Source organism: Bufo bufo, chromosome 3 (assembly GCF_905171765.1).
Source record: "Bufo bufo chromosome 3, aBufBuf1.1, whole genome shotgun sequence".
Classification (NCBI taxonomy): domain Eukaryota; kingdom Metazoa; phylum Chordata; class Amphibia; order Anura; family Bufonidae; genus Bufo; species Bufo bufo.
In genome coordinates, this window is record NC_053391.1 from 656,938,186 (window position 1) to 656,962,161 (window position 23,976).

Consider the following 23,976-nt stretch of genomic DNA (forward strand, 5'->3'; position numbering starts at 1 on the left):
ATGGTTAGGACATGATCATGCTGTCTGTAGCTGGGCTGAGTTGCAATGCCTGCACAACACATGAATAATAATGGCTTCTGTGCTGGAAAAATTTTAGGAGAGCCACAATGCTCCACAGGTTGCTGCAACCCCTTTATTCTAGCAATCAGTGGGGTCCTCAACATTTGGAGGCACATTTTCTAGCCATACCTATGAAGACCCTTTATAAGGGATGAGAAACCATTAATTATGTCATTCATTGTGTATATCATGCAAAATTGACAACAAAATTTGCCATTTACTTGCTATGGCATTGGCTTACATAGTATGGTGTCACCTGGTGTTCAAAGTGGATAGCACTGTGCATGTCCTGCTACTAAGCGTAATGCTTGCTCGTCACACACACTCAGTCACTAACCCCCCCACCCCACCATAGGATCGTCTCTGCATACAGCCAATAGAAATAGCTTTCTGCCCTGCTTGTCAGAGGAGCAGAAACTCTGTAGTAGCATGGCAAGATAGTTGCTAAGACTCCCTCTGTGGGGTGTCAGCTTCCAGAGCGTGAAAGAGACTCGGACATAAGAAGGGACTATATTGTCAGTTGCCAGAGGGGGAAGGGGACTTGGATGTAAGAAGTGACTATATTGTCTGCTGCCAGAGGGGGAAGGAGATTTGGACATAAAAAGGGAGTATATTGTATGCTGCCAGATGAGTAGGCAGACTTGGACATAAGAAAGGACTATATTGTCAGCTTCCAGAGGGTTAAGGAGGCTTGGGCGTAAGAAGAGACTATATTATCTGCTGCCAGAGGGGGAAGGAGACTTGCACATAAGAAGGGACTATATTGTCTGTTGCTAGAAAGGGGAGATAGACTTGGACATAAGAAGGGACTATATTGTCAGCTGCCAGAGGGGAAAGTAGACTTGGACATATGAAGAGACTATATTGTCTGCTGCCAGAGGGGGAAGGAGACTGACTCTATCCAGAGCCCTCTTCTAGCAGCACAGATTAGCAGTAGCACAAAAGGAGACACAGGGTAGCCAAAACTGTCTTAAAAGAGGTATATTTATGCTTAAAACACAGCAAAATATGTCTTGCCGTAGTAATGTTATTCTGTCATGGAGAATACATAATGTATGAGTGATAATTGTGTATTGGGTTCTCTGGTTTATGTGATACGATATCTTGTCTTTTGCAGCTTGGTAAGATAATGCGTGGACCTTTCATGAAGTTTGTAGCTCACGCGGCCTCATTTACTATTTTCCTTGGTCTGCTAGTGATGAATGCAGCCGACAGATTCGAAGGCACCAAGATCCTTCCTAACGAAAGCATCACAGATAATGCAAAGCAGCTATTTAGGATGAAAACGTCTTGCTTCTCCTGGATGGAATTACTCATTATCTCCTGGGTAATAGGTAAAGATTTTTTTTTTCCGTTCCCAAGTGCTCAATGCGTCAATTATTTTTAGAATCTCTGACCGTTCATTATAAGAGCAGGGAAAGGCCAAGTGACCAACGCTTAGATTTTTCCTTCTGAATGTCAGAGTGTCTTCAGTGTGCTTTTTAATTCTCTTTTTAATTCTCTACTGTGCGACCGCGCTTTAATTAAGAATCTCCTGGTCTTTTGTGTATGCAGCCCCAATGCAGACTTATGCATCTAAACCAGTGGTCTAAAGGAAAAATCTGAGTCCATAGCAGAGCTAGAAATAAGTCCACCGCTATTTACTGCTTGGCACCATCAGACTCCTAACTACCTGCAACAGGACACCCAACACCATTTTTTTCATTAACCTTTTAGCACCTGGAGGCCACAGGTTTTTCTCAACCCTTTAAAGTGGTGACCAAAGGACCCTCTTTCTCTAGGGCTCCATCAAACTCACATTTGCACCCTGAATAGTACTAGATGATTATCCGTCTCTGAGTAGCATAGAAATTAGTGCCGGAACTACACCCCTCTTTCCATTGCATAGGGGTCGGATCTGGTTACTGCTGCGCTGCTCCCATTAAAGTGACTGGCCGCAGTGATGCAATAACCAGCTCTGGCCAGTACAGAGTGGACAGAGCTTGTAGTCCTGGCGCCTACTGCTGGTGCTAGATCTGCTCCCAAACAGCTGATTGGCGGAAGTGAGGGTTGTCGCACCCCTGTCGAACTGATATTGATGGCCTATTCTAGGAATAGGCCAATTAATATAAAAATCCTGGACAACTTGGACTCCAATTTCTCATGATATTCATTACATTATTGCAAAATGCTGTTGTAGGAGCTGCAGTTCACATCACAACCACTGGGTGGCCATATGCAGATACATTTAACATAAACAACTCATGACAGAGTATCACATAATCATTCTTTTTTTTAAAGGGGTTTTCAGAGATTTTAACCCTCACGATAGGTTATTATCAGTATCTGATTGGCACCCGGGAACCCCACCGAAGCGCTCCTGTTAGCTCTGCTACCTTTTCACAGCTTTTTCTAAGCCAGTGATGACACGTTCATTGTTCACGTGGCCTAGGAACAGCTCTGCCCCATTGAAGTGAATGGGACTGAGCTGCGATGCCAAGCACAGCCGCTATACAATGTACAGCGCTGTGCCTGGTGAGCTGAGAGAAGGCCGCAGCACTCACATGAACACCGTTGCCTTCTCAAACAGCTGATCAGCGGGGGTCCTGGGTGTCGGATCCCCACCGATCAGATACTGATGACCTATCCTGAGAATAGACCATCAGTATTAAAATCTTGGAAAACCCTTTTAAAGCTGGTCATCTCACTCCACACATGTCGAGCCAAGAGGAAAGGTAAAGAAGGATGCATCTGTATCTGCTGCAAAACTGTATTCTCGACGCCAGGTCCACAACAACTGCAGAATTACTCGGTGCAATATCCTGGTTTTTAGTCACTCATTAGTAACATGGAAGATCAGGTTCCATAGCAGAACATTAAAGGGTTTCTATCACTTTGTTTCACCTATTTAGCTTTCAGACACTAGCGATCCGCTAGTGTCTGCTTTATCTAACCATCCTAATATAAGAGCTTATTGTCCTGCCGTTTAGCTAAAAAAATAACTTATATAGATATGCAAATGAGCCTCTAGGTGCTATGGGGGCGTGATTAGCACCTAGAGGCTCCGTCTACCTTAACAAACTGCCGCCGCCCAGCGCGTCCCTCCAGCCCGCCCATCTCCAGCTGAAGCGATCCTCTCCGTGCGCGTCTCTGTTCTGCGCATGCGCAGTGAATGTCTGATCGCTTCCCTGCTCAGACATCTCCACTGCGCCTGTTCCTCGGAGCACTATGACGTCATCGGCGCAGGCGCAGTGGAGATGTCTGAGCAGGGAAGCGATCAGACATTCACTGCGCATGCGCCGAATACGAGGAGCATCGCATTCCGGAGGAGATGGGCGGGCTGGAGGGACGCGCTGGGCGGCGGCAGTTTGTTAAGGTAGACGGAGCCTCTAGGTGCTAATCACGCCCCCATAGCACCTAGAGGCTCATTTGCATATCTATATAAGTTATTTTTTTAGCTAAACGGCAGGACAATAAGCTCTTATATTAGGATGGTTAGATAGAGCAGACACTAGCGGATCGCTAGTGTCTGGAAGCTAAATAGGTGAAACGAAGTGATAGAAACCCTTTAATGAAGAAAAACCCTAGGAACAAGCAGTAGCCCCCCTCCCCCAGATATTTAGGAGCTGTGCTTCTGATCTGGTTCTTTGTAACACTAGTGCTATATAAATTGCATTGAACTGTAAATAACGGCAATCTTTTCTGTGTCCCATTCCTCGTAATGAGAAAGCCGATGGAGTCGTAAACTTAGACTCATAGCTGGTTATTACAGTCTGCCTTATGAATACCAACCGTGGCCTAAGATCAGATGAACATGTACTGTGAGGAGGTGACATGTCTGCCGAGTTTCAGAATAACAAACTAGAGCAAGTAACCTGGACTCTAGACTGTATTGATGTTCAGGAGACGATGATGACAATTGAGACTTTGCTGGTAACGGAGACATTTCTAAAGATCTTACAGAAACCATAGGGTGGGCAATCTGCAGAACTCCAGCTGTTGTGAAACTAAAATTCCTAGCATTCCCAACAGCTGGAGTGCTGCAGGTTGCCCACCCCGGTGTGTTCACAAGACACATTTTTAAGTTGATTTTTAGGTGGAAATGTGCAAAAATCTGTGCCAAAAACTCTATGTGAACTGGCCCATACAGTACCATATGTGCAACCTGCGCAGGTGCCCAGGATCACACTAGGTAAGGGGGCCACATTACCTTTAAAACAGCTTCCTCTTGTCTATAGGCATGTCCCCCCGAGATCACAATGCTTTTTACAGTATCAAGAATGTAGATGAGATTTTGGTAAATACAATCCTGATCAAAAGTTTAAGACCACTTGAAAAATGGCAAAAAATCTAATTTAGCATGGCTGGATCTTAACAAGGTTCCAAGTAGAGCTTCAACATGCAACAAGAAGAAATGGGAGTGAGACAAAAAAAAATTTGAGCATTTAAAGAGGACCTTTCACCTTGAAAAACATTGTGAACTAAGTATGCTGCCATGGAGAGCGACGCCCAGGGATCTCACTGCACTTACTATTATCCCCGGGAGCCGCTCAGTTCTCCCGTTCTCCCCTCCGGTATCTTCTCTCACTAAGTTATAGTAGGCGGAGTCTGCCCTGGTCCTGTGGGCGTCTCCTTCTCCTAGGCTGCAGCGCTGGCCAATCGCAGCGCACAGCTCACAGCCTGGGAGGTTTTTTTCTTCCAGGCTGTGAGCTGTGCGCTGCGATTGGCCAGCACTCCAGCCTAGGAGAAGGAGACGCCCACAGGACAAGGGCAGACTCCGCCTACTATAACTTAGTGAGCAAAGATACCGGAGGGGATAATGGGAGAACGGAGCGGCGCCCAGGGATAATAGTAAGTGCAGTGAGATCCCCGGGCGCCGCTCTCCATGGCAGCATTCTTAGTTCACAATGTTTTTCAAGGTGAAAGGTCCTCTTTAATTTAATGAAAACAACGAATAAACTGAAACAGGCTGTTTTCCAGCTGATCAAAAGTTTAGGACCACATGCCTTTAAAAGGCCAAATCTGTGCAAAGATGTGGATTCATTGTCATTTTCTGTCAGGTAGTCAGAAGTTGTAATGGCAAAGGCAAAAAAACTCTCCCTTTTTGAACGTGGTCGGGTTGTTGAACTGCATAAGCAGGGTCTCTCACAGCGCGCCATCGCTGCTGAGGTGGGACGCAGTAAGACAGTCATTTGGAATTTCTTAAATTCTTAAATGATCCTGAGGGTTATGGAACAAAAAAGTCAAGTGGAAGACCCCAAAAAATTTCATCAGCACTGAGCCGGAGGATCCAATTGGCTGTCCGTTAAGACACTGGACGATCCTCGACCCAAATTTAGGCCCTTACTGGTGCTGACTGCAGCCCCATAACCATCAGACGGCATCTGAGACTGAAGGGCTTCAAAAACAAAAAACGTCTTCAAAGACCTCGTCTCCTTGAACTCCACAGAACTGCTCGTTTGGACTTTGCAAGAGAGCACCAAACATGGGACATTCAAAGGTGGAAGAAAGTTTTATTCTCTGATGAGAAAAAAATGTAACCTTGATGGTCCTGATGGTTTCCAACGTTACTGGCATGACAAGCAGATCCCACCTGAGATGTGTTCTACGCGCCACAGTGGAGGGGGCGCCATAATGGTCTGGGGTGCTTTTTCCTTCAGTGGAACAATGGAGCTTCAGGAAGTGCAGGGGCGTCAAACGGCTGCTGGCTATGTCCAGATGTTGCAGAGAGCATTCCTCATGACTGAGGGCCCTCGTCTGTGCCCGCAGGAGAATGGACTTCTTCCAGGAGAATAACATCACTCTTTTGGCCCATCCTGCGTGTTCCCCTGATCTAAATCCAATTGAGAACCTTTGGGGATGGATGGCAAGGGAAGTTTACAAAAATGGACAACAGTTCCAGACAGTAGATGGCCTTCATGCGGCCGTCTTCACCACTTGGAGAAATGTTCCCACTCACCTCATGGAAACGCTTGCATCAAGCATGCCGAAACGAATTTTGGAAGTGATAAGCAATAATGGCGGAGCTACTCATTACTGAGTTCATGTTTGGAAGTTGGATTTCTGTTTTGGGGGGGTTTATTTTTTTTTTGGAGGCGTGGTTCCTAAACTTTTGATCAGCTGAAAAACAGCCTGTTTCAGTTTATTCATTGTTTTCATTAAATTGAATGCTCAAAAAATGTTTTGTCTCACTCCCATTTCTTCTTGTTGCTTGTTGGAACCTTGTTAAGATCCAGCCAGGCTAAATATGATTTTTTGCCATTTTTCAAGTGGTCTTAAACTTTTGATCAGGACTATATCATATACAAACTGCAAAATATAAAAAAAATTGCATTGTAAATTGACATGTGATGTGGATTTTACATCTACAGTGTGTCAGTTTATGCTGCGGTTTTACAATGCACAAGATGGAAATCATGCAGATTTTGCAGCAAATTTATTGCTAATTTTTGTGTCCAGGAGGATGTTTACATTGCCTATAAGAGATTGAGCTAATTAATTTTATAGCTCAGAGAAGATGCTCAGTGATAACTATGGAGATCAAGGGGCCCCTACAGTGTTAATGTGCAGGGGCCCTACGCTATATGTGTCTGCCAATGGATTGTAATACCAACTCCGTGCATGTCAGAGGTGGCTTTGATGTCCTAGGGTTAGATCGCATGAGATCCTATGGGCAATAGTTCTTTTAGTAGCTAATAGAAGAATTGCCATAGAAACTTTTTAAAAGATACATTTGTAACTCACAATGTTTATCCCCCCCCCCTCCCCACACACACAATTTATATGTTCTTTAAAAGGTCCTGCATAATTGCTGGAGAGTGACAATGTCATCTGTCACCTTTAAAGAGGATCTGTCACCTCTCCTAACATGTCTGTGTTAGTGGCTACATGCATTCCCAATGTAATAACAATTCTGGGGCTTCTGGGGGGGGGGGGGGGGGTCATACTAATAAGGGGGGTAGATAGAGAGTGGGATATAGGAGGGGACAGTAGGGATTTAGTGGGGGCTGGGGTTACTTAGGAAAGTAGGGAGTAGACTGGGCAGAACTGTAAACGGATGAAAAATAGAGCTGCTGGTAACAAGAACCTGTTACATACAAACATCAACCAAGGTAACCCAAAAATTCCAGATATTCACTTTACAGATAATAGTAATTAAAAATGTATTTTCACAAATGCCAGAATTCTAGCTAGCAAAATGGGGGAGCTGGAGGCTATGGTACTAGAAGAACACATAGATGTAGTTGGTGTGGCTGAGACATGGCTGGACTCTTCACATGACTGGGCTGTTAATATTGAGGGTTTTACACTATTTAGGAAAGACTGGGTCAATAGAAAAGGTGGTGGTGTGTTCCTGTATGTGAGGAGTGATCTGAAGACAAGTGTGAAAGAGGCAATTGTGGGTGAGGATGTGGAAACCTTATGGGTGGAAGTTCAAAGGGATATAAACACTGAAAAAATAATACCTGGTGTAATCTATAGACCCCCTAACATCTCAGAGAAGATAGAAGCAGTATAACCAAATAGAGCGGGCGGCACAGGCTGGTACAGTTGTCATAATGGGAGATTTCAACTTCCCAGACATTGACTGGGGTCATGGTTCTGCCTCAACTGCAAAGGGGAGACGATTCCTCAACTTACTGCAGGACCACTTTATGGGCCAGTTTGTAGAAGCTCCCACTAGGGGCGATGCTCTGTTGGATGTTACTGTTCGAGAAACACTAGGTAATAGTGACCACAATATAATTATATTTCCCCTAAACTATAAGAAGTAAACTCTGTCAGGCAGAGCAAAAACACTGAATTTTAAAAAGGCTAATTTCCCTGGGTTGAGGGCAGCATTTCAGGGCATAGACTGGGTGCAGCTACTTACTATAATAATACTGAGGATAAATGGGAGAGCTTCAAATCCACATTGAGTAATTGCACTAAAAAATGTATTCCTTTAGGTAACAAGTATAAACAGCTAAAATTACCCCCCCCCCCATGGCTTATAGCTACTGTAAAAAGGGCAATAAATGACAAAAAAAAGGACAATTAAAAAATACAAATCTGAGGGGTCAGCCTTAGCCTTTGAAGTTTACAAAAGTCTTAACAAAATCTGTAAAAAGGAGAAAATATTTGCAAAAATACAAAACGAACAGCAGGTGGCAAAGAGAGCAAAACAAATCCCCATAAATTCTTTAAATATATAAATGATAAAAAAAACAAGGTTCGAGCAGGTAGGTCCCCAAAATAATAGTAAAGGGGTGTTAGTCACTAAAGATAAGGAAAAGGCAGAGTTACTAAATGTTTTTAGCTCTGTATATACAAAAGAAGAGAAAGGAGCTGATATCTGTGGTGCTGGGGCTGTTAGTACATCCAGTAATATACTCAATTGGCTAACTGTAGATATGGTCCAATATAAGTTAAATAAGGTCCACCCGAGAGTGCTTATAGTTCACTCATTGCTGTGCCCCTGTTTATAATTTTTCAAGATTCTCTAGGCACTGGTACAGTGCCAGGTGATTGGCGCAAGGCAAATGTGGTGCCCATATTCATAAAAAGATCTAGGTCCTCCACAGGTAATTCTAGACCAGTTAGTTTAACTTCTGTTGTGGGAAAATGTTTAAAGGACTCTTAAGTGACTATATACAAGAGTATGTGACTGAAAATAATATTATAAGTTATAACCAACATGGGTTTACCAAGGACAGAAGTTGTCGTCAGACTAACCTGATTTGTTTTTATGAGGAGGTGAGTAGTAGCCTGGACAGAGGGCGGCTGTGGATGAAGTGTTTCTGGATTTTGCAAAGGCTTTTAATACTGTCCCTCATAGATGTTTAGTGGGTAAAATAAAGTCTATATGCTTGGAAAGTATAGTTTGTCATTGAATTGAAAACTGGTTGAAGGACCGTGTCAATGATTCAGATGAAATGTGGTCAGATGAAATGCAGAATGTAAAAGTAAATTCCCCATTAAAAGTGCCCTGTCTGATCCAGAAAGAAGTACAGCGTCTTAAAAAGATTAAAATAGACAAATCGGCGGAACCAGATGGCATACACCCCCGTATCCTAAGACAATTAAGTAATGTCATAGCCAGACCCTTATTTCTGATATTTAAGGACTCTATACTGACAGGGAATGTTCCACAGGATTGGCGCATAACAGTTGTGGTGCCAATATTTAAAAAGGGTCAAAAAACAGAGCCTGGAAACTAAGTTTAACATCTGTGGTGGGTAAACTTTTTGAAGATTTTCTAAGAGATGCTATTTTGGAGTACCTCAATGAAAATAAGCAAATAACGCCATATCAGCATGGCTTCATGAGGGATCGGTCATGTCAAACTAATTTAATCAGTTTCTATGAGGAAGTAAGTTCTAGACTTGACCGCAGCGAATTAATGGATGTCGTATATCTGGACTTCTCCAAAGCATTTGACTAGGAGAAAACGTCTGTATGTGGGTAAGTAACTGGCTCAGTGATAGAAAACAGAGGGTGGTTATTAATGGTACACACTCAGATTGGGTCAGTGTCACTAGCGGAGTACCTCAAGGGTCAGTATTGGGCCCTATTCTCTTCAATATATTTATTAATGATCTTGTAGAAGGCTTGCACAGTAAAATATCAATTTTTGCAGATGACACTAAACTGTGTAAAGTAATTAACACTGAAGAGGACAGTATACTACTACAGAGGGATCTGGATAGATTGGAGGCTTGGGCAGATAAGTGGCAGCTGAAGTTTAACACTGACAAATGTAAGGTTATGCTCATGGGAAGGAATAATGCAAGTCACCCGTACATACTAAATGGTAAAACACTTGGTAACACTGACATGGAAAAGGACCTAGGAATTTTGGCGAACCGTAAACTAAGCTGTAAAAACCAGAGTCAGGCAGCTGCTGCCAAGGCCAATAAGATAATGGGTTGTATCAAAAGGGGCATAGATACCTGTGATGAGAACATAGTCCTGCCACTTTACAAATCACTAGTTAGAGGTTAAAGGTTATCAAAATTAGGGTTATTCACTTTAGAAAAAAGACGACTGAGGGGAGATCTAATAACTACAGATGTAGCAGGGTTAGCACTCAAACTCTTAACTCAAATTTCTTAAATCATCGTGTTATCTTGAAAAAAAGCCATTGAAAAGCAATTGAAGGTGTTTGCTTAGTTTAGATAACACATCTCAGAAATCTCAGAAAGCGTGAGTATTAACTCTATTAGTATAAATATATCAGGGGTCAGTACAGAGATGTATCCCATCATCTATTTATCTCCAGGAGTGTGACTGTGACGAGGGGACATCCTCTGCGTCTGGAGGAAAGGAGGTTTGTACACAAACATAGAAGAGGATTCTTTACGGTAAGAGCAGTGAGACTATGGAACTCTCTGCCTGAGGAGGTGGTGATAGTGAGTTCACGAAAAGAGTTCAAGATGGGCCTGGATGTATTTCTGGAGTGTAATAATATTACAGGCTATAGCTACTAGAGAGGGGTCTTTGATCCAGGGAGTTATTCTGATGCCTAATTGGAGTCGGGAAGAAATTTGGCTTCTACCTCACAGTTTTTTTTTTGCCTTCCTCTGGATCAACTTGCAGGATAACAGACTGAACTGGATGGACTGATGTCTTTTTTCAGCCTTATAAACTGTTACTATGATTCCTATTCAGAATGGTCCCGGGTTATAAGTGGTGACCCCAAGGTTCAGTGCTTGGACCTTTATTTTTAAATTTATTTATTAATGATACAGAGGACGGGATTAATAGCACCATTTCTATTTTTGCAGATAACACTAAGCTGTGTAGTATTGTGCAGTCTATGGAAGATGTCCATGTACTACAGGGTGACTTGAACACTCTGAGTGATTGGGCATCAACTTGGCAAATGAGGTTCAATGTGGATACATATAAAGTTATGCATCTTTGTAGTAATAATTAGTGTTGATCGCGAATATTCTAATCACAAATTTTATATTGCGAATATCGGCACTTCGAGAATTTGCGAAGATCTAGACTATAGCGCTATATCTTCGTAATCGCGAATATTCTAGATTTTATCGTGAATATATTAGATTGCCTATTTTTGCAATCAAGAAAATAATAACTGGAGATCACGAATTCTAGAATTTACGAATTGATGGCGAATATTAGGCCAAAAATTCGGGATATATCGCGAATACGAATATTGCCTATGCTGCTCATCACTAGTAATAATCTCTGTGCTTTATATGTCCTAGGGGATGTAACACTGGGAGAGTCACTTATAGAGAAGGATTTGTGTGTCCTTGTAGATCATAGATTAAATTATAGCACAATGTCAATCAGCTGCTTCTAAGGCCACCAGGATATTGTCATGTATTAAACAAGACATGGACTTGCGGGGCAGGGATGTAATATTACCACTTTACAAGGCGCTGGTGCGGCCTCATCTGGAATATGCAGTTCAGTTCTGGGCACCAGTCCATAGAAAGGACGCTCTGCAGCTGGAAAAAGTACAGAGGAGAGCGACTAAACTGATAAGGGGCATGGGGGGTCTTAGTTATGAAGAAAGATTGAAAGAATTAAATTTATTTAGTCTTGAGACGTCTAAGGGGGGACATGATTAACCTATACAAATATATCAATGGGCCGTACAAAAAATAAGGTGAAAAACTGCTCCATGTCAAATGCCCTCAAAAGACGAGGGGGCACTGCCTCCGACTGGAGAAGAAAAAGCTCGGTCTCCAGAAGCGTCAAAGCTTCTTTACTGTAAAAACTGTGAATCTGTGGAATAGACATCCTCAGGACGTGGTCACAGCAGGAACAGTGGACAGTTTTAAAAAGGGTTTAGATGAATTCTTAAAAGTAAACAACATTAACATTTAGTCTCACTTCCTTCTGGGATTCGCGTCCCCACCTATACCTTGGTTGAACTTGATGGACTTATATCTTTTTTCAACCGTATCAACTATGTAACTATTTTTATGGCTTTATGTTGTGCCATTCCTTTATTATTTCTACTAGAAGTTCTGAATGAATTGCTAGCAGTCTGCAGTAAGGGTACAGCGGGGTGGTAACCATTTGGGGGGGTGTCCCTGCACAGTCTGACAATGGCAGCACTGACTGGATAGAGTGAGACTGTGCAGGGGGGAACCCCCATTACATGGGGAATGCATGTAGCTATTAAAACAGGCATGTCAGGAGTTGTGACAGGTCCTCTTTATGGCCTGTAGTTTTATTGAAAGGACAAGATCAAGAATACTGTACAGTAGTTCAGGAATAAAAAGCCAAAAGCATGAAGTGGAACGGGGCAGTGCAAACAATGGAGTTTATTTATCAATGCTCTTTGCCTTCATACATCAGTATCTGAACATTAAAGGAGTATTCCGGTTATATCAAGTAACCCACTATCCACAAGATTGGGAATAACTATTAGATTGGTTGGGATTCAACCACTGGAACCACCACTGGGCACCAGTAAAGGGTTCTTACCCTGCTAGGTCCCCTGAAATGAACGGAGTGGCAGGTCGAGCATGAGCACGGTCGCTCAATTCAACCAAACTGACGGTAAGTAAGCTAACAGTTATCCCCTACCTTAAGTTTCATATAACCAGAATACTCCATTAAATGGGTGTCTTCTAATCTTTGAAAAAAGGCAGCGATCTGCTGATCGTCCAGCTCCCTGATCCAGAGGATGATACATGTAGGTCAGCATGGTGCCTACTTAGATGAATTAATCATGGTAGCGGGAGCTGCCATCCTCTGCAGGGTCATGGAAGTGGGTCCCGAGCAGTAATCCCTGTCTACTTTAAGGACTAGGCTGAGGGGAACATCCTGAGGCTAAAGCACCATTTTTAGGCTTTGCTCTTAATAAATTTGACTGAATTAACTAGACTAGGCTTTTGGCCTGCTACTATTACTACCAAGTATAGTGCCTCTACCCAGGGTTGAATCCAGGAAGGTGACCTAGTGGGGGACGGAAAAATAGCTTGTATAATGTGTGCTCATTCGGCTATTTTCGGAAGTCCCATAGCTGTGCTGTCCATTTATGGTGGGCCCCTGATCTTGAGACTGAATCAGAGATGGGATCGATATGCAATAAATTTCCCAGATGGGACAACCCTTTTGCTTGACTATTCCTATAACCTCCAAGGATTTCAACGGAAAGGACTCTCCATTGATCATGATGTCAAAGGTGCCCCCTGACAATGGCATTGAATCAGTGTGGGGACCCCACCTATCATTACACATTAATGGCACATACTATGGATGGGAATGCTCCTTTAATTCTGTCTTCATAAAGGGGATTAACATGAACAGTATATCCAGAGTGCCTTTCCCTAAAATATCTTCTCTAAGGTGATGTAATAAACAGATGGAAGGAGGTTAATGCTAGGAATACTGCAGTATGAAGTCGTAAGACATCCTCTGAAGTCTCCTCCTTTGATGCTCATTGCCACAAAACTTCAATTAAAAGGGCTGGCAGGAACACTTGACAGGAGATGGAGGTTTATATCGTGTGTCAGTGGATCTGTCCTGCAAGCAACACTAAGCAGACGCTCAGGGATATTTCATGTCAGAAGGAAGGGAGCTGCCAGAGAACTGACATTTCAATAACATTTGTATGCAACTTAATGAAAGTGCAGCCGCCTGTCCTCCGGTCTCGTCTGTCCCGGTGACCCCTGCTTAATGGAGTTTTAAGCTTATACCAAGTTTATTGTGTCAGACCATACATTGTGCTACAGTAAACAGTGGGTTTCTTTTTCTTAAAGAGGATTTTAACCCAGAAAAGTGACCGCTTGACCAAATCAGCAAGTGGACGCCATTTGTTCAAAAAGTTACGACAGGAAGTGCAGCCATATTGATTGTCATTCTTGTAAAAAATAATCTCCCATTTGCGAGCTCTGGTCAGTTTCCAAAACTATAGAGAAGCAATTCTCATCCAGGGTTCTCTGGTAACTTGGGGCTCCTTGAAACCTGGTCATTCTACAAATCTAAGCCAAGGGGTTTAGCAAGAATGAAACATTCTTAGGACATCTCCATGGTACTAAGGTTCACAATCAGTGGTATAGAGTGTAAGCCTCCCCAGTGAAAGGTGGATCTCTTACAGGAATTGTTTACATAGGTCAATCTCTGTCTATATATTTTTAGGGATTAGAAATATTATAAAGGACATCCTAATTAACTTTAGTGAAGGTCCACCTCAAAGAGTGTTTCTAACTTTTGATGTTTTATGGCAATCATAGATTAGCACTACATGTGGACAAACTGGCAGGTTTCAGAAGCCTCATAGCATGGGGTTGTCCTGGTTAGACAACCCCTTTATCATCTGTCAGACATTTACTGTAGCTGAAACCGGAACATAAGGGGTTCTGGCTCTCCATAAGGTGTCTCAGCCCTGATGTTCTGGAAATTGGTGATGGTCCAAGCTTAAGGAGTAAAGGACTTCATCAATATTATTTTCTGATTTAGTCTCCATCAATGTGATTCTCTGGCTTGAGCTCCATCAATATGATCTTCTGATTTTACTCCATCACTGTGATCTTCTTACTTGGTCTTAAACAATGCAAACTTCTGATTTGTTCTCCATCAATGTGATCCTCTGATTTGTTCTCCATTAATGTGATCTTCTGGCTTAATTTCCATCAACAGGATCTCTGTACCGTATTTCATCTCTATCACTTGTAATCATCTTACTTGGTCATCATCAATGTAATCGTATTTGGTCTCCATCAATGCTATCTTCTAATTTGACTTTAGGAGTAGTGTTGATTGCAAATTTTCGTAATGCGAATTTTTCAATTGCCGATATCTGCAATCAAGAAAATAATGACTGGAGATAATGAATTCTCGAATATATGGAGAATATTCGCCTAAATATTCGCAAAATATCACAAATTTGAATATTGCCCCTGCCGCTCATCACTAGTCTCCATCAATGTGATCTTCTAATTTGGTCTCTATCAATGTGATCTTCTGATATAGTTTCCATCAATGTGATCTTCTGATGTGGTCTCCATCAGTGTCATCTTCTGATATGGTCCCCATCAATGTGATATTCTGATGTGGTCCCCATCAGTGTCATCTTGTGATATGGTCCCCATCAATGTGATCTTCTGATGTGGTCTCCATCAGTGTCATCTTCTGATATGGTCCCCATCAATGTGATATTCTGATGTGGTCCCCATCAGTGTCATCTTGTGATATGGTCCCCATCAATGTGATATTCTGATGTGGTCTCCATCAATGTGATTTGCTTAATTGGTGTCCATCAAAAAGATGTTATGATGTGGTCTCTGTCGGTGTAATTTTCTAAAAAGGTCTCCATTAATGTGATCTAATGACTTGTATCTAGGACAGGGCTGAAGGCTTCTCCTTTAAGGGTTTAACAGTATAAATACCATGTAAACATTTTTCAGGTTTGCCTTGTTAGTGATTGTCCTCTCCTTGCAGTACGTTATGTTAAAGTAGCTTCCAAAAATCTCCAACATTAGTCATAATATTTACGCATCCATCTCCTCCCCCCCTCCCCACCCCATAAGCATTCCTATCCCAAATGATTTACATCCTCTTGAAATAGACTAGGCTGCATTTGTTTCTAGGGCTATGTTTAGTAACTGAGCCTCTTTCTCAAGTGTTTGACGTTAATTGTGTATTTCTAAATAGGATCTTATTGTGACTTTCTGCAGGCATGATCTGGTCTGAATGTAAAGAAATTTGGTCACAAGGGCCCAGGGAATACATGTTTGAACTCTGGAATATTCTGGATTTCGGGATGTTGGCCATCTTTGCAGCATCATTCATTGCTAGATTTATGGCGTTCTGGCATGCCTCCCGGGCGCAGAACTATGTTGATGATGATGAGAGCATCAAGGATGTGGCAAGTGCCACCCTACCTCCTGAAATAAAATACTATACTCTAGGTAAGTAGTCCTTAACTCATAATTCAAGACTCATGGAAATTACCTTTTTTATTAATAATTAGTTTGAATGAAGGGGCATGCTCAGATGCTGCTCCACTCGAATGTGGAACACAGGACCACCGCTCTCTCGTTCAATGGTTGTCCTGGTGGTCGGATCCCCACGATTCAGACACTAATGATCTATCCTGTGTATGGGTGATAAGTTGTTATTCGGGGACAACTCCTTTAATTTTTATTTCATTAATGAGCTGTAAGTCTGTAAAAGAGAAATCATGTTTGGTCATTCATAAAGTGTTGTATCTAATTTTTTTATTTATTTATAAAGCCTTCCTGGGGGCGGCCATATTTGAGACACTCCCCTTCCTTCCTATATTTCCTGTTTAGTCAGTACAGCAGGAGGGTGCTTTATGGCAGCTGAAATGAATGGGAGTCAATTGACAGAGAAATCTCAGATTGTTAGGCTGAGTTTCCAGGTAGCAGCTTCAGGGTGTTAGTGTTCTGCATAGCTGAACACCTGCGGCAAAACCAGTCGTTTACAGAAAATTGCTGCAACTTAGTAGCAAGTACAAATGAAACACAATAAAGCATGCACTTCACTTATACTTGGCAAGAAAGTGTGACAATTCACAAATGTACTGTGGTTTTGCAGCTCCATGCCTGCCATAGGGAAACCCATCCTTAAAGTCTCCAGGAAGTGATGGAGTACCCTAGAGACCTAGAGAGTGCTCAGGAGCTGCATACAGAGCCATAGCTCTGAGCATAACATGTAGTGTATACAGTGTTACCACCCTATCCTTATTGTTAGCATGGCAGCTTGTACCCAGCTTGTACACTGGTGCCGCATTAGTTACCTTCCCTGTCCTTCCTGCTGCCTCTCCTCATCCTCGCCCCATGGCAGGTCCTGCTGATGGAGTTTTGTTTTTCTCCTGCAGGCCATATCCTGCACTTCTCTGTCTGGTCCGTTCTCCCCGATCACAGGGTGTGAGCGCACGTCCTGGCTATTAACGGGCTAACGTGCACATGCCCTAATTCTTCCCTAGCCTAAGGCTGACTGTTTCAAGGTATATAAGGCATCTTCCCTGGTGGGAGGTCGCCTGAGCTTTAGGTTGTCTGACTGTGTGCTGTTCCTGTTTGTCTGCCCATGTACCATCCTCTGCCTGTTTACTAACTCTGACAGCAGAGGTGCTGCCTGACCTGACCACTGTCTCTTTACCATGTTGCCCTTTGCTGCCTTCCTAATCTTGGATTAGTTTCACAGATTTGCACAAACTCTGACTGCCCTGACCTCTGCCTTTTTTCTGATTTTGAGTATTGCATGATCCCTTGTCGTTTCACCCCGGTATCTCTGAGCCCCTTGGGTCAGCAGCCAACCACACCGAGACTATTTCAAGAGGTAGCAGCCTGGTGGGTCCCCTGCAGTGAAGGCCAGATCCCTCTTTTGGAGTTAAAAGGTGAAAACCAGACGACCGCCAGGATAACACCCTTAGGACTAACCTAATGTCAAACCAGTTGGTTGGCACAGTGATTCAGCATCCACTGCTGCAACAATTATCTAGACTTCCAGCAGTACAATACAGCTGGATTATAGATGTCCATACCCTTTAATAACTGACGGCCAAACACTCCTACATCTATTTTTCCCACCACCCCATACACATGCACATTTGGTTTGGACAAGCTTGCATATGTTCTCAGAGAGGATAGGCAAATACGTCACCTCTGTCATGGGATTATATCCCTTGAGAACAAAGGATTGGCATGTTGGCCTGATCCCTCTTTCCCCCGACCTTTTCTGTTAGAGGAGTGTTGGCACACAGCCATACACATAATACAGTCAGCCAGTCCCACCGAAATCGTCAGTTTCTGCAGACTTTGCTCATATGTGTATGGGCATTTTTAATTTAATGATAAAAGAAATATTCTCTTCATCTTGCACCAATAATTACAACAAAGCTTGTAATTATAGGAAACTGTGAGCTCTCACATGTGAGCTCTCACAGTCCTGCCCTCTGAGAGGTCGATGCTTTTTCCTATAGTGTGCAAGCACGGCCACTGCTGCTGGATTGCAAGCCGGTCACAGCCCTCGGATACCAGCAGTGTAAAATGTGAAAAGTGAATCAAGCCAGCAAAGAAGACAATATGGACAATCACAATACATTAGTAAGGGCCTTGTATTTACTTTCTCTACATGATAAATGCCATTTGCTGAAGTGAGACGACCCCTTTAATGATGGAGTTATGGAAGTGCACACCAGTATACAGTACTTGCACCAGATCCTGTCCTGCTCATGTGTCACATGGCTGTTACATTTTCTCCATTTATTATGATGAACGTGTCCCATTGTCTGACTGATTGCTTAGGGCTTAGTTACTGTGTGCATTGTAATAAGCATCTGCATCTATTATCCCAGCCTCTATTAGAGGAGCAGCAGCGTGAAATCCTAAAAAAGACTTTAGAGATGCAATCTTTCCTTCCCTGGCTCTCACATATTACGAGAAATGAACCGTCTATCAAATTGGATTTACTTTATGTTACTTCAAAGGCAATCAGTGATTGTGAATACACTGAAATCATTTCTCAATACAAATAAATTGGGAATAAAGGAGGCAGAATGCAATACGGTCTATGTGCCTGGAGAATAATTAGAAAAGATATTTGGACACCCAATTTAGGGTATTGTCTCGCAGCCTCCCTACTATACATCTTAACCTTTCACTATCCCATAGTCAAAGAATTGTGATGTTTTTTGGCGAACTGCCGACAGCTTATTACACTAGAGTCTGGCCATTAGCTCCTATTCATACATCAAGCATTTATCGGGAGCGTACACATAGGGCTCCATAGCAAAGCTTTGTATGGACGCTGTCAAACACTTCCAGGCAACAAGGAATGCAAAGCATGACTCCCCAGAGTAATTTCTGACAAATTTATGATTTTCTTTATTTATTTTTTATCTAGCAGAAGAAATTTTATTAAAAAAGTGGAACAAGTGCTTCATAAACATGACGCTTATTCTGAATACCATATTCCTCAGTTGACTTACACCAGACAACTGGCATAGATGTATTGATGATTCACCCCATGCAGCTTTGTGTCTGTGGATTCCCTCATACAGTGTATTATAAATCTGTCAACATTATAAGAATCTAAGTAAATAGGAAATTATGCAGTTACCATTGACTGCAATGGAAGCAGTAAAAATCTCTTTGCCCTGAGCTCCTCCTAGTGGTAGCTACATGAAAATGCAGTGTTCTTATGCCGGGAACAGAAAAATAAATTCAGTGCCAGGCTTCCCCTTCCTCCCTGAGCTGCGCGGTCTGCCTCCATAAAATGTACACCACTGGCATTCACTAATAATACAGTATAAAAAGAAAAAAGGCAACAAAAAAAGTTTCCAACATTCACAGGGAAGCCTCACCTCTAAAGCGGATGGATCTGGGATTTCCTCTATTTGTATAGTGACAGTATTTAGTACCCCAAAACACTGTTCAATCCTTCTACTAAAGGCATATTCCAGTTACATTAATAACTATTAGATCGGTGGGGGGCCCTGTACCCCCTTGCAGCCCCCTGAAATGAACAGAGCAGCCAGTCGGGCATGTGTGCGGCTGCTCCATTAATTTTGTATGGGAGTACAGAACTAAGTACGGAGCTCGGCTATCTCTGGAATTCCCTTCTAAATGAACGGAGCGGCAGCACGCATGCCTGTCAGCTCTGTCAATTTCAGGGGTCTGCAAGGGGGTACAGGGCCCCTGTTCTTGTGACCCTCACCGGAATACCCCTTTAAGTGCTGAATAATACCCTGATTTAGTGCTCATACCACACACAGTTTAACTAAGTTCGTCTGTTCTCAAATACTGACATTTAGCGCTCAATTAACGCCACTATTTAGTGCTCAATTATTACTACTATTTAATACTCAGCTAATGCCATACAGAATTTAATTAATTCTGGCTTTTTTTAATCAGTAAATGTAGCGGTCAATTTATTCCGCAATTTTGTGTTTAATTACATGCCACCATTCTTTTCTAATTTAAAATTGACAACACAATTGAATGTCACCATTTACTGCTTAATTTATACCCCCCCCCCCCCACACAGTTCAGTAATAGTTCATAGGTTCATAGGCTACCATTCACTCCTCAACAAAGATACATGTGCACCTGTTATTACTCATCTACTGTGCTCCTATATAGTACTCTGCTGTAGGGTTCCTGAGGAATCACTAGAATGAGAAACGCGTCGAGACACGGCTTGGGGAGCAATAGCATAATTAGCATTATTTGAAATGAGCATTTAGTGGCAACTTTTGTAACTTGACTAAGAAGAACGTTTGGCTGGACTCCAGCTGCATGAATAAGGCCTCGTTCACATCACCGTTTCTCCTTTCAGTTCTCCGGCTTCGTTGAGGAGCAGGAGAACGGAAAGGACGGATTCTGCAGAAAACTGAGACCTAACTGAGCGTAATGGAGCCTAAAGACCCCATAGACTATAATAGGGTCCGTTCGGTGTCCGCTCAGAACATGATTTTTGAGCGGAGACGTGTGTTTTGAGTGTTGCTGAAGGTAAAGCTTACTTTCCCCAAATTTGCCAACTACAACGTTGATAAGTATGCGTCGGGCCCTTCAGAAAGGTTACATAATAAGACAGTGAGCACCCTCCAGGGTCAAACCAGCAACCTGATCTACGGCACCTTTTGTCATAAAATCCATTGATCTCTCTTGGTTAGCCATTATAACCAGCATGAAAAGCCACCAAGCAGATGCTCTTCAACCAAAGGTAGTGCTTGGGTGACCAACATAGACATTTGACTTAACATTGATGCTGACATTTTCTTCTATTGCTTTTGATAATATATCATATATCTCATTCTTGTTATCCTTCCTTCTAGCTAGAATAAAATGGCTGCCATCAGATCCTCAAATCATCTCTGAGGGCCTCTACGCCATTGCTGTTGTTCTAAGCTTCTCCCGGATTGCCTATATTCTACCAGCCAATGAAAGCTTTGGACCCTTACAGATCTCACTGGGAAGGACGGTGAAGGACATCTTCAAGTTCATGGTGATCTTTATTATGGTCTTTGTGGCCTTCATGATTGGGATGTTTAACCTCTATTCTTATTATCTTGGAGCCAAGCAAAATGACGCCTTCACCACGTAAGAGTTTATCTCATTTACTACAACAGGCCAGTTACGGATGACTTCTGATTTAACAATTGTTATAAGGAAGAAAAATGTCTCTCTGCCTTGTCATCTCAGGGCGGCTCTGTTTTTCTGACTTGATGATTGATAATATTATGGCTGCATCGGTTCACCAATAGGGGGAGCTAACTGCATATGGACTTGCATAGACTGAATTCAAAGGGAGCTATATAAATATATATCAGCATTGCATGTAGTGTCACGACAAGCTGAGAAAGTAATTCAGTACCGGCCCATTTCTACCATGGGTCACACATCTACCTCATGTGACTGATATGGGGCCTGTGGAACAAAGGGGACAGTACTGAACTTCTTCCTCCACTTGTCGACAGCAAATTTTGAAATTGGTGAAAAGCTGAAATTTGGTAAGCTATGTTAGAAAGATGCTTGAAGGGGCTGTCAAGATTTTTTTTTTTTTTTAAATAGCTACCTTCTTTAAGAAACAGCACCACACTTGTCCACTGATTGTGTCTGGTACTGCCGCTCAACTTTATAGAAGTGAGTGGGACTGAACTGCAACACCACACGCCACCTGTGAACAAGAAAGTACCCATGGTTTTCATATTCTGAATAACTCTTTAAGTTTTACACCCCTTTAAAATTAGTCTGCCAGGAAAAAAAATCACTATTAAACCAGGCCTAAAAAGTGCCTGTTAGGGTTAGATCAGCTGAATATAGTAATGCATTTCACTTAGTGATCCGGTGCTTCATTCTGGAGAAAAAGTTTTTTTCATCCATATGAGCAGTTAAGTGCACCCAGGGCAGGCCTAAGACACTCTTTGCACCCTTGCTCCTCCTGCTTCCTTTGCCAGCCTCTTCCTCTCTTTGATTGACAGGGCCAGGTTCCTGCATTGTCATCTAGCCTGGCTCTGTCAAGCAAAGGAGATGGAGGTTCTGGCAGAGGAAGCAGGAGGAGCAAGGGTGTACAGAATGTGTTAGGCCTGCCCTGGGTACACTTAACTATTCATTTGCATATGGACTAAAAGTACTTGTTTCCAGAATAAAGTAACAGGTCGCCAAGTGAAAGGTATCATTACATTCAGCTGAGCTAGTCCTACAAGGCACCAGTGAATTTTCTGGTGCCAGAATGCCTTTAACTCATTCTAATCACAATGCACACAGACTGCACCCCACAACGAGTTAAATAGGAAATTCAGCTCTGCTACATCAGCTCTGCAACATCTGTACAATGAAACACTGCTCTACTTGTTTTCTACACCAGAATGTAGTCAATTATCATTACAAAGCGTCTTATGACATTGTAATATAAGCCTTTTGCGGGCCATAGAGTTCATGTCACCACAGCCCAGAAAAAATTGTACTACTTATGGTCAAACATTGCTGAATTTCCACCGAGAGATGACAAGCTGATTAAGATTTTCTTATTTTTTTTTCTTCTTTTAAGAGTTGAAGAAAGCTTTAAGACGTTATTCTGGGCTATATTTGGACTGTCTGAAGTGAAGTCAGTTGTCATCAACTACGGACACAAATTTATAGAAAATATTGGATATGTCCTGTATGGGGTCTACAATGTGACTATGGTCATTGTTCTATTAAACATGCTGATCGCCATGATCAACAGCTCCTTCCAGGAGATTGAGGTGAGCATTGTCAATGGTGGCCCCCAAAAACTATAGATAATTATCGTATGATGATAAATAATTAGTTGCGAGGACTAGTAGTAATAGTTATACATAAAAGCACAGGCTGTAGTGCATAAAATGTTCTACATAATAGTGCCTGTGTCCATAGTGGCTCCAGTGTGCGTACATAAGGCTAGCTTTACCTAAGAAAAATGGGGCAGATAATTTTCCTAGATGCTCCATTTACACAGTTGCGTTGTTTGCACAGTTTACGACACAATCTACAGTAGATGCCCCTACATTAGTAAATATGGGCAATTACTGTATATTGTTGTTAGAGCCACTTGAAATAGGCTTCCGCCCCACCATGCACCATTTATAATGTGACACTTGTGTTCTCTTAGGTAACAGAGAGGCTTTTGGGCTCCCCCAGGCACTATGGTCTAGGGACAAATTCTGCATCTGCACCCCTCATAGTTACAGGTGTACCATTATTAGGTCTACCAAGATCTGGTGAGTAGTCTACAAGCAGCATCATTTAAAGTGACCTTGTGACCAAGAAATGCAGTACAATCTGCAGGCAGCGTGTTATAGAGCAGGAGGAGCTGAGCAGATTGATATACACTACTCACAAAAAGTTTGAGATATTTGGCTTTTGGGTGGAATTTATGGAAAACTTAAAAAGTTCCCGCTCCAGTGATATTATATCATGAAAGTCAGGCATTTAAGTAGAAGCATGCAATGGTAATTTCCTCAACTCAAACAAATTATTGAAAAAGAAGCCAACAACAGTGGTGGGTATACCCCCACAAAAATGTCTCAATACCTTTAATCATGTGGCCTTTACAGCATCTATTACAGTTTGACAACAGCGTCTCATGCTGTTCAAAATTCTACCTAATGTCTGAGGCATGGCATCCCACTCTTCTTGAAGGGAGGCCCTCAGGTCATTGAGGTTCTGGGGTACAGAGTTACAAGCCTCTACATGGTGACTCAGCTGATCCCATAGGTTGTTAATGGAATTCAGGTCTGGAGAAAGTGCAGGCCACTCCATTTGAGATAACCCAGTCAAGAGCAGCCATTCCCTAATGATGTGACCTCTATGAGAGGCACAATCGCTGGATTAATGATGTTATTCAAGTAGTATGGGCTTGTCACTGTACCATTCACGAAGTGTAGGGCAGTTCTGTATTGACTAGACACACCTGCCCACACTATCCACCATCACCAAAGGCTCGTCTGATGACAACAGTGGCTGATGCATAGCGCTC

General features: G+C 42.5%; 1 protein-coding gene across 1 annotated transcript in view; it reads left to right on the forward strand.

Moving 5' to 3' along the window:
- The window catches only part of TRPC6 (transient receptor potential cation channel subfamily C member 6), a 226,089-nt gene that overhangs the window by 151,874 nt on the left and 50,239 nt on the right, over positions 1 to 23,976 (forward strand). Inside the window, exons 5-8 of the mRNA XM_040426299.1 lie at positions 1,178 to 1,394; positions 15,687 to 15,920; positions 20,813 to 21,077; positions 22,528 to 22,723. Of these exons, the coding sequence (XP_040282233.1) occupies positions 1,178 to 1,394; positions 15,687 to 15,920; positions 20,813 to 21,077; positions 22,528 to 22,723 (912 nt within the window). The remainder of the gene's footprint in view (positions 1 to 1,177; positions 1,395 to 15,686; positions 15,921 to 20,812; positions 21,078 to 22,527; positions 22,724 to 23,976) is intronic.